Source organism: Impatiens glandulifera, chromosome 3 (assembly GCF_907164915.1).
Source record: "Impatiens glandulifera chromosome 3, dImpGla2.1, whole genome shotgun sequence".
Lineage (NCBI taxonomy): Eukaryota > Viridiplantae > Streptophyta > Magnoliopsida > Ericales > Balsaminaceae > Impatiens > Impatiens glandulifera.
In genome coordinates, this window is record NC_061864.1 from 19,933,164 (window position 1) to 19,945,048 (window position 11,885).

The following is an 11,885-nucleotide window of genomic DNA, read 5'->3' on the forward strand; positions in this document are numbered from 1 at the left end:
ATACATGTATTTTTTATGGGAGCTGTTTTTCCCACCCCCTCCCATATTCCCACCCCCCTCCCTCACTCCTCAATCAACTCTAAAATGACTTATTTAACCCTGTCACCTTTATATATTTACATTTCTTATTTTATTTATTTTAGGGCACCGATGAAACGACTTATTATTAAAAATATTATGTTTGACTAATTATTAATATATAATATTATTAAGACTTATTATTAAAAATATTATGTTTGAATAATTATTAATATATAATATTATTAAATAAAATATTATGATTATATTAATTATTAATTATTATTTAATAGATAATTTTATTTATAAAAATATTAATAATTATTAATATTATGTTTGACTAATTATTAATATATAATATTATTAATTAAAATTAGAAATAATTATTAATATATAATATTATTAATTAAAATTAAAAATATTATGTTTGACTAATTATTAATATATAATATTATTAATTAAAATATTATAATTAGACTAATTATTAATTATTATTTGATAAATAATTTTTGTAAGTATTTTAATATATATATATATAATTAATATAATAAAATATTAATTATTTATATTTTATTAAATTATTATATATTTCAATATTTAATATATTTTAAATAATTATAATATAAAAATAATAATATTTTGTATTTTTAATTAAATAAATAAAGTTAAAAAATATTAAAAATTAATTAATTAATTATATTTAATAAAAACACTCAATAATAAAATAAAATAAAATAAATAAAATAAGAAATGTGTAAATATATAAAGGTGGTAGGGATAAATAAGTCATTTTAAAATTAATTAAGGAGTTAAGCGGAGGGTGGGAATATGGGAGTGGGTGGGAAAAGCAATTTGCATTTTTTATAATAATACATTCAAAAATATTATAAAATTAATAGTCTTTAATCACAATAAAACCAACCTAAGAGTAATCAAACAAACAAATAAAAATAATAAATTGTCCATAAGGACAATAAAATTCAATCTTATAAATTTTTGCATCAAATCTCAAATAAAGCTGATTAAATGACAGTAATATTGTTAAAGGTTTTACCAAAAATAATAATAAAGATATATTTTTATTGTATTAAACCCGGTTACATGTCAATGATTTTAATTTATATTTCCCATTAATAATAGTCATAGTCATGCTACACAAAGTCCAAATAAGAGGACACCTCACCCTCTTTATACTTTCATAATTGTTTTCTGCCCATAACTCTATTAGTCTCTTTTCCAATACCCACTAAAGATTTCCGGATGCTACACACCTTGGCATATCTCAATAATTGAGGAAAATCTGATATGAAGATTTGATTTAGATATATAAAAAAAACTAGTCAACTTTAAACCACTAAAAAAAGAAAGAACGTCATTGCTTACCTCAAAACTTTTGGTTACACTCCTTGCAAACAAAAAAACATATCAAATGGACTGAATTCAACTAAACCCCCTTACTCAAAATGGCCAACCTTCTACTTGTCTTCTTCTTCTTCCTCCTTCTTTCTTCACTATCATTAGCACCGCCGCCGGACCATGATCAAACTCTCACCACCATACTCTTTGGCACCATAGGAAGATCAACCTACGCCTTCGATATCTATACCCTCCCATTGCAATCTCCTTTCTCACCAACCAAATCTCAAGAACTTCGAATAACCGACGGCGTATCAATCAACTACAACGGTTATTTCCCCGCCTCCTCCAACACATCATCATTACCCTCGTTAAACCTAGTTTATGTCTCGGAGCGATTCGGATCCGCCACCATTTTTCTCGACAAGGTTCACTATCACGGCGGAGGAGGACTCCATAACCGGGTTCAAGTTCAGCTTGTGGGTGGTTTAACCAACTCGTTAAAGGATAGGCCGAGTTTGGTAGGGGAATATTTAGTATACGTTTCTACTCATGAGAATCCTGGCGTACCTAGGAAAAGTTGGAATGCGGTTTACTCTACACACATCCCAACCGGGTCGACCCGACGGTTATCACCTTATGGAGTGGCGGATTTCAGTCCGGCGGTTTCGCCGAATGGTGTTTGGACGGCCGTGGCTTCTTCTGGTGAGAAGGGATGGAACGGGGAGTTGGAGGATTTGAATACCGGTATTTATGTTTTCATGACTAAAGATGGTTCTTTTAGAGTTAAGGTGGTGGATCATGGCGGTTGGCCTTGTTGGGGAGATGATTCTACTTTGTATTATCATAGGAAAAGTGATGATGGTTGGTGGAGTGTTTATAGAGCGACTCTAAAAACGTCAAAGCTAGGGTTTGACGCGGTGGCGGCGGTGGAGACTGAGCGAGTCACTCCTCCGGGTGTGCATGCGTTCACGCCGGCTGTGTCTATCTCCGACAAGAATCTTGTTGTGGTCTCCACTAGGCGACCTAGTTCGGAATACCGACACATAGAGTTGTTTGACCTAACCACTAAAGCATTTGTTTCGGTTACCGAACATGTTTCGCCTCATACCCATCATTTCAACCCGTTTATCTCGTCGGATTCAAAGTGGATCGGGTATCATAGATGTAGAGGAGGAGACAAAACCAAAACGGGTAAGGACTTGGTGGTGTTGGAACCGATTCAAAGCCCATTGCCGAAAACTAGTGCTATTCGGGTGGGTGGGGTTTTTCCGGTGTCGTCGCCCGAGGGGGATCGAATTGCTTATGTTAACATGCCGGGTCTTTATGTCATCAATAATGACGGTTCGAATAAACGTGAGATTACATCCTCGTTTGCGTTTTCACTTGCATGGGATCCTAAACGAAAAGGAACTTTGTACACCAATATCGGACCATCGTTAGCAAACGTAAGTACCGATGTTCATGTAGTCTCTATTGACGTTGACGACCCGAATCTGACTATGAAAATATTGACTACGGGCGGTAAAAATAACGCATTCCCCTCCCCATCGCCAGACGGAAAATGGATAGTTTTTAGGTCGGGTCGGACCGGGTATAAGAATTTGTACATAATGGATGCTGAAAATGGGGAAAAGGGTAGTCTTTTTAAGCTTACGTCGGGTCCGTGGACGGATACAATGTGTCATTGGTCACCTGATGGTGAGTGGATTGCATTTATGTCTAATAAAGATAACCCTAATTCAAGAACTTTCAAAATATATATGATTCATCCGAACGGGACGGGGCTTCGAGAGGTTGTTGAAAGTGGTTCGACTAGTGGACTAGCTAGCCATCCGTGGTTTAGCCCGGATAGTAAGAGTATCGTGTTCACGTCAGATTTGGCTGGTGTTTCGGCCGAGCCAATCTCGGTTCCGAATCAATTCGATCCTTTTGGTGATATATTTACAATTGGAATAGATGGTTCACATTTAACAAGATTGACTCATAATGCCTACGGAGATGGAACCCCGACGTGGGCTTCCAAGTTTATACGACCACACAATAATGGTGTCGTCGTAGCTAAAAACAACGGGTCGCCATGCAATTTTGACGATATCTTATGGCTCAACAAATATCCTAACAAAACAAATGTGGTTTCGTCTAAGTTTACAATGCAAGTTCCATGTGGATAAAAACTAAATTACCACCTTTATATAATAATGCAATTTGGAACATTTTCTCAAGCTAGTTTATGCCCATTTGTATGACATTAGTTTAATAAGATTAAAATATGTTTTCATGAATAATAATTTAGTGGGGTTATGGATAGTTATAAGGTTATAATATACTATATTTCACTCATCTAGTTTGGTGAGCTGTTAATTTTATTGTCAAACATCTTATATGTAAATAAAATGTAACTCATAGTAACTTTATATATATATATATATTGAAAAAATATATTATCGGGTAAAACTAGTAAGATCCCATAATTTTGAACCTAGTTCAATTTAATAAAAATTAATATTCTTACATTTTTTTCTTGTAAATAAGATTTTTTTTTCATTTAATTACCCAATTATTAATAATTAAAAGTAGCTGTCATAGTGACTTGTCACAAACAAGTGAAACATTATCTTTTTCTTATTACATTATTACTTCAATTTTCAATCTTTTGAATAAAAAAATCAAAATGGTCCAATCTTAATTATTGCATACGAACAAAATAATATTATTTAATGTTGATATGAGTTTAGTAAAAATAATTGTTATTTTTTTTTTCAGTGGGACACAATCCCTTTTTTAAGTATAAATAATTATTTTATTTATTATTTCAATTACAAACTAAGTATGGCTTGTTTGATGTCATGTTGTATTTGGATGTTAGAAATAAATCATTATCTTATTAATTAATCAAACAATTTAAAAATCAATCCGAATATTAAATAACTTTATTTTATTATTTATAATAATATTAACTATGCAAGAACTTGTACAATAGATAAATTTGTTTATTTTTTTTAATGAAATAGATCATTATTGATAATTATGTTTTTCGAAATTAATGAATAAAAAATATTCAATATCTTATAAAATTTATTTTCAATGAGAAAGATATATATTTGCACATATAAATATAAAAATGTGATTAATTAGTATATTACCGTATCATTTAAATAATAATATTTTATGTTTTAAATTTATTCATCGTATTTTATATTTAAATAATATATAGTTAACTTATGAATTTTATATTTTTACTTATAAGATTTGAAGGGAGTCATAACAGTTAAGGTTTATTCCTAATTCATTACCAAAAATCAAAAAAATATTATTTATTAAAGTGTTAAACCAATAATAATGCAAATTTGTTAGATCTGACAATATTCTAGAAGTATTTTAGAAGGAACAAGAAATCTTGATTTTATATCTTTTTATTATTTTAATGATAGTGAGAATTCTAGGTGCTAAATGTGAAGGTAGGTTTTTCTCGAGGTTATAAGACGGGTGATACGGGAAACGAATCTAGAGAATGAATCCATCAACGAATCCCCGTGGCATAACATTTAGGTTAAAAAAATAAATTATTTTTCTTTCTTTTTCCACGTAGTATAATTTTATCTCATTTCAAACTCTCAAACTTTTTCTCTCTTCAATCTATCTCCGCTCAAACTCTCTCTCATTTCCGCTGAAACTCTCCCTCTCTTCAATCTATTTCCGCTCAAACTCTCTCTCATTTCCGCTGAAACTCTCCCTCTCTTCAATCTATCTCCGCTCAAACTCTCTCTCATTTCCGCTGAAACTCTCCCTCTCTTCAATCTATTTTCGCTCAAACTCTCTCTCATTTCTGCTGAAACTCTCCCTCTCTTCAATCTATCTCCGCTCAAACTCCCTCTCATTTCCGCTCAAACCCTAACCTTAAGTATCTACTGTTATTCAAACGAAATTCGCTCAAACCCTAAGTATTCGCTGCTCTTCAAACGGAATTCGCTTAAACCCTAATCCTAAGTATCTTTTGCTCTTCAAACGGTATCCGCTCATCTGTTTCTTCTATTCAACTTCTTCTTTTTTAAATGTTATTCAACTTCTTCTTCTATCTATAAAATGTTTTCTTCTACAAACCTAAGTGTTTTGTTACTATTAGTATCTGGTTATTGTCACAGTAAGTATATATGTCAACAATGACACAGAAAAACAATAAGACTTTAGGTAAAAGGAAAGTTTCAGATAGAGATGAAAGGTAACATGAACTTATCGTTGTTGTACTATTTTCATTAATGTGTTGTCATGTGTCGTATACGATGTTGAATCTGTGTCATATATTGTGTTGTCATTTGTTGATAAATATTAAACTTAAACTGTTAATATTTTGTTGTCTTGTGTGTTAGACTATGTTGTAATGTGTTTTTAGTTATGTTGTCTTATGTCGATTACAATACTAGTGTCTTTTTTTATTTTGCAGAAGATTTAGTGAGGTGGTATATAACAAGAAGATTGTCAACAAGAAAGTTGCTCGCTCTGACCCATACTAATGTTTGCGAAGACTGCTTCAAAATCCAAGACCAGAACTCTATCAAAAAACAATACAACTTGCGAGAAAAAATTTGATTCGGGGTAAAAGGAACCCAATAACTTTTTCGTTAAGGACCTACCCAAAAAAACTATACCATCTTGTTCGAGAGCTGACGAAACTCGATACCACGTAGATGACAAAATCACGTTTGAAATTGTCATATGCAGATAAGTTCTTTTTAATTATTTTGCATGCATGTTGTTGAAAGAGCTCCTCTATTCAGTTTCCCCATCCATCTTGACCTCCATACCCTCAGTACTTTTGGGTAGGTCCTTAACGAAAAAGGTACTGGGCTCCTTTTACCCCGAATCAAATTTATTCTCACATGTTGTATTGTTTTTAATGGAGTTGTGGTCTTGGATTTAGAAGCAGCCTTCGCAAACACTAGTATAAGGTCAGAGCAAGCAACATTTTGTTGGTAATCTTCCTGTTTTATATCACTCCACTAAATCTTCTGCAAAATGAAAAAGAAGACACTAATATTGTAATCGACATATGACAACATAACTAAAAACACATGACAATATAGTCTAACACACAAGACAACAAAATATTAACAGTTTAAGCTTAATATTTATTAGCAATGGACAACACAGTATATGACACGGATGCAACATCGTATATACGACACATGACAACACATTAATGAAAACAGTACAGCAATGATAAGTTCTTCTTACCTTTCATCTCTATCTGAAGTTTTCCTTTTACCTAAAGTCTTACTGTTCTTCCCTATCATTGTTGACATATTTAGTATGACAATAACCAAATGTTAATTAGTAACAAAAGACTTAGGGTTTGTAGAAGAAACGTTTTATAGATAGGAGAAAAAGCGGATACCGTTTGAAGAGCAACTGATATTTAGGATTAGGGTTTGAGCAGATTCTGTTTGAAGAGCAACGTATACGTAAGATTAGGGTTTGAGCGAATTTCGTTTGATTGCAGTAGATACTTAGGGTTATGGTTTGAGCAGAAATGAGAGAGAGTTTGAGCGGAGATAAATTGAAGAGAGTGAGGGTTTTAGCGGAAATGAGAGGAAGTTTTAGCGTAGATAGATTGAAGAGAGAGGGAATTTGAAATGAGGGAAAATTATCCTACATGGAAAAAGAAAGCAAAATTAATTATTTTTTTATCTATATGTCATGCCACAACGGAAATTTTTTTGATGAATTTGTTCCCCATATTCATTTTCGTATCATATCTTATGATAAAATTGTGTTATAACATATATAATACGTGGATAATGATAATGACAAAATTTTATTGCAAGTTACATAAATGAAGATGAATAAATTTAATATTTTTTATCAAGTTTATATAAAAATTTAAAATTTTACGAACTTTAATAATAAATTTTAAAATTGATAGATAATTTTTTTTTTTTTAAGATTCCTTAGAATAATCTCCGCAGGTCCCACACTATATAGGACTTTATCCATTTGATGGTGGGTTGATCACGATACACGGGGCGTGATCTGAATCGTTGATTTCACCTTTAACGTACAACTAGATCCGAAAGACGAAAATAACCTTCCCCTATATGTAAGTGATCTTAAATTAATCTTTCTTAAATATTAAAATTTTATTTATAAATTGATAAGAAATATCACCTATAAAACAAATGAGTTTTTCTTTTAATTATTATAATTATACGTATATTTTATAATAATTAATATTATAAAATTTATTTATATTTAATATAAAATTTATAATTGAATAATTATTTTTTAAATAAAAAATAATTTTTATGATTTGTAGGCACATGAAAAATTTAAATTATCAAGGCTCAGTTAAAAAAAGGACCTTTTTTAATTTTGTAAGAAGCAATCATAAACATGGATTTTAGAAAATATAAAAAAGAATTTAATGTGCATGACTCAATCACCCTAGCTAATAACTTTATAAATAAAAGTTTAGTATCATATATTTCAATCATTATAGTAAATTTAATTATTTTGCTTAAACACATAATAATTTAATTTGGACTCAATTGTTATTAAGCTAACCTAATAGGGACACACCCGTCTTTTATCATTTAACTCTAGAAATATCTTTCTTTATTTCTCTCTGTCTCTCTCATACGACAAATATGAATCTCCTCTTATCCTCTCTTTAATTTATCAGTGTTTCTTATTCACTTCCATTGATCCATAATTTCCCAAACCTCTTCTCTCTCTCTCCATTGACGGATTTCAACTTATTGATCCACTTCAAAATCGAACATTATTAGGTTTCCATAATTTTCTATTAAGACTTGTATTCACAGTGTTTCTATTTAAGGCTATAATCATCCATATCCTTGAAGCTTTGATCACAGTTTTTGGATCCTTTCCAGGTATCTTCTATATTATATTTATGTTTCCTTAATTAGATTTGGATTGGATTTGATGATTGTAAATATAGTGTTATAGATCTTGACTTAGATCTAACATGTGGGTTCAATCAATTCATGAATCATGATTAATTAGTACGTAATAATGACTAAATTGAAAACTTACAGATACCGGATTATCCGATCATCAATCTCCAACACTGCAATCTGCATGCATGCTTAGTTAGTTACACAAAACAAAACAAAAATAGAAAGTGATTTATTTATCTATGATTTGATTATGAAGGGAAGGGGGTGAAGTATGGGATCTTTGCGAGGACCGGTGATTTGCCCAGCTGTTAGAGCAAAGCAAGCTGGTGGACCTTTGTCCATGACCAAATTCATCAACAGTGGATTATGGGGATCATCTCAAAAGATCAAAGGGGCAAAGAGAAATGAAGGCTATCAACTAAATGTGAGGAAATGGAAGGGAATACAATGTGGTTATAGTTCATCATCTGATGGTAATAACAGTATGGCGGAGAATTTTAACGACAAGGATGAAGATTATGTAAACTCGAGTGTGATTGAAGCAGGTATTCATTTGGCCTAATCTAGAATAAAAGGTTATTAATTGTATTATGCACCTTAATTATTACATTATTCCAATCAGTTGAGGTGAAGAATGGACCTGAAGGTTTCTTGGTGAAGATGCGTGATGGTAACCATTTAAGGTGTACTCATAACCTAACTCAGGCTGGGCGTTTACCTGATTATGCTCCGCATCCTGCTATTGTACTGAAGATGGAAGATGGATCTGGGCTTATACTTCCTATAATTGTCTGTAAGTATTATTATTACACATACCTGTATTGTTGTTGTTTGTTGTTCTTTTGAAAATCATATTTGACTTCAAACTGCAGTGGAGATGCCAAGTGCATTGCTGATGGCTGCCCTGCGAAATGTCCAAATTGTAAGTTGATATTAGAAACTGTGGCCGAGTTTGTTCGCTTAAGAAATAACCAAACCTTGATTAATTTTTCAGGTTCGGCCTACTATGTATCAAGTTGTGCAAGAGATGATTGACAAGATGGGATATGCTGTAAGCTCCCTTAGATATCTGTTAATTCGTTTATAAGTAAGTTCCATGACTTAAGAGAATAAGATCGCATATAACTGTTATGCAGGTGAAGCTTGTTAGAGTGACGAAGAGAGTGCACGAGGCGTATTTTGCTCAATTATATCTCACAAAGGTATGTATCTTTCACTGACATCTCTTCTACATGTCATTATTTGATTTAGAAATGTGATTTTTCCATCTGTTGTCAGGTGGGTAATGAAGCAGAGAGTGTAAGCTTTGATCTTCGACCTTCTGATGCCATTAATATTGCAGTAAGATGCAAGGTACCCTCTTCGACCTTTATAATGCACTAATAGTCTAATATACTCATGTTTGATGAAGGATACCCTTATCTCATCATCATTTAACACAAATAATTTCCAAAATATCAGTTTATTTTAAAAAAAAGAGAAAACTACATCAAAACAAGCTCTTCGTTACCACATTTGACATGGATCTTGATTACTTAATGATATTTGAATTAAATGTAGGTGCCCATACAAGTCAATAGACACTTAGCATATAATGATGGGATGAGAGTTATGGAATTGGGAAAGCAATCTTCTCCTCAGAGCTCAGTATCTGAAGGGCTACTGTTTACTGAACTGGACAGGTAAAATTCTAGTGTTGATCTATGAAGTAATCAAAGAAATCAATGTACCTTAGAGATTGATAATGTTTGGGAGTTTTTTTGTTCTTTTGGTGGAAGAAGTTTATAAGTTAAGGTGTTATTGATCCAGGCCGAATGGAAAACCATGCAATGAGTCAAAGGAATTTGATATTGTTCAGAACATGTGGATGGCCGCTGACGAAGAGCGCTATAAAGATGCAGGTCAGTTAGTGGTGTAAGCAGTTCCTAATTCGAATTCTTATAAAATTATACATAGCACTTTTAGTTTCTTTTGGTAATGTAGCTCATGAATGATCCAGCAAGTTGAGGCCTTTACTTCATGATGATGAGATTGGTTTAGATTTAAGGTTGCATCATTTAGTTAACATTATTGTAATGGTGTTATTTCAGCCCAGTGGAAAGACAAACTATCTCAGTTCAGGTCAAAGAAAAAGTGGACATAGACAGGTACAAAGGCTCCAACTCGTCCTTAAGGATGAAAAAAAATGAACTTCTCAATTGATTTATTGAAATTAAAAAATCATCTCTGTTTGGTTACCTTGGATATTTCAGATGCAGACTTCAAGGGATTGTGTACATTAAATTCGTCGTCTGAAGATGATGGAATTGGCTATTATTATATGTATGTATGGAAAATGAAAAAACTAAATGTATAATTGTATATATTGATGATCAGACATGGAAACTGCCTATATATGTTTATAATAATTACTTCGTGTTCTATTCGACACGAAATCTAACTTATCCGAGGCTTTATGCAGATTTTTACTTACTTTTTTTATGGTGTTTGGTTTCTTAGAACAATTAGTATTTGAGAAGGCCATTTCTAATTCTAGGAAGTTAGCTCTTACCCATATAGAACTCTATGATGATAATAGCTCTTTACTAAGCTTGTTCTAAAAACGATAATCAAGTGTCAATAACTCAAACCAATTCCTAAGCCAAAACACATAACTTACAAAACAAAAAACGATGAAAGATCTTGTCAGGGAAATGTTGTTTGCCACAGAAAAATTCACAAACATGTGAGAAACTATAGCTGAGCTGAATTTGTAAGAAAAAACATTAACAAATTTATGAAAATGTCTAGTTAAGTTATCTTCCAATGAACATAAGAATAAGATATTTAAGAGAAAAAAGAAAATGACTTAAACATAATTATCGATATTTTCTGGTTTTGATCAGAGAAAGTGTTTATATATATATTAGATCAAGATTTGAGTTGTTGCTAATAATGATTAGTTGAGTTGGTGTAGAACAACAGTTCTTACAAAATGTTAGATAAGATTTGAATTATTTGTTTCCTAATTTTAATTATATCTTTAAATTGGCTTGATGTAACAGTTTTTTTTTTTTGTCTTTATTTATTTATTCATCATTAATATGGATTTAAAAAACACAACTTTCCCATTAAAGATTTTGTTATTGATACCCCAAAATAGCTACAAATCTGTTAGTGATACCCCAATCTATTAAATTGGCGTGACTTGGTGTTGTTGTTGCATCTATTCTTTGTCAAACGTTGGTGATGCTATAAAAATCTCAAATAATATATGCTAAACATTTTTATAAGACTAGTTGTGTTAAGAATATATATACTTATCTTAGTAGTAATGTCCAATACAAATAACAAATTAATGAGAATAATCATAATGATATATCCCACTCCAATGGATACAGACAATACATTTCACACAAAATAAATATACTAACCCTATGCCTTAAGGGTGGGTCTGGTTAAGAGGTGATGATTTACAAATAAACCTAAGTCCATTTAGAAATACTTTCTAGAGTTTGGATCTAAGTTTGGACGAAAAAATGTCAACAAATTTATCAATATATGTTTAGTATCTTTCAAAATAGTATTTCATCTAAATCAACAACAAGATAAGAT

At 31.5% G+C, this 11,885-nt stretch overlaps 2 protein-coding genes across 2 annotated transcripts; both read left to right on the forward strand.

Moving 5' to 3' along the window:
* The first annotated feature begins 1,385 nt into the window (after positions 1-1,385).
* LOC124932132 lies at positions 1,386-3,603 on the forward strand. Its single transcript, XM_047472739.1, has one exon. The coding sequence runs from the start codon at positions 1,482-1,484 to the stop codon at positions 3,546-3,548; it is 2,067 nt and encodes a 688-aa protein (XP_047328695.1). The 5' UTR covers positions 1,386-1,481; the 3' UTR covers positions 3,549-3,603.
* A 4,460-nt stretch (positions 3,604-8,063) lies between these two features.
* On the forward strand, positions 8,064-10,735 carry LOC124931982 (bifunctional nuclease 2-like). Its single transcript, XM_047472575.1, has 11 exons — positions 8,064-8,264; positions 8,548-8,836; positions 8,914-9,084; positions 9,164-9,213; positions 9,286-9,342; positions 9,428-9,493; positions 9,570-9,644; positions 9,852-9,973; positions 10,101-10,192; positions 10,382-10,438; positions 10,544-10,735. Exons 2-10 carry the CDS (start codon positions 8,563-8,565, stop codon positions 10,432-10,434), a joined length of 960 nt encoding a protein of 319 aa, XP_047328531.1. The 5' UTR covers positions 8,064-8,264; positions 8,548-8,562; the 3' UTR covers positions 10,435-10,438; positions 10,544-10,735.
* Positions 10,736-11,885: the final 1,150 nt, after the last annotated feature.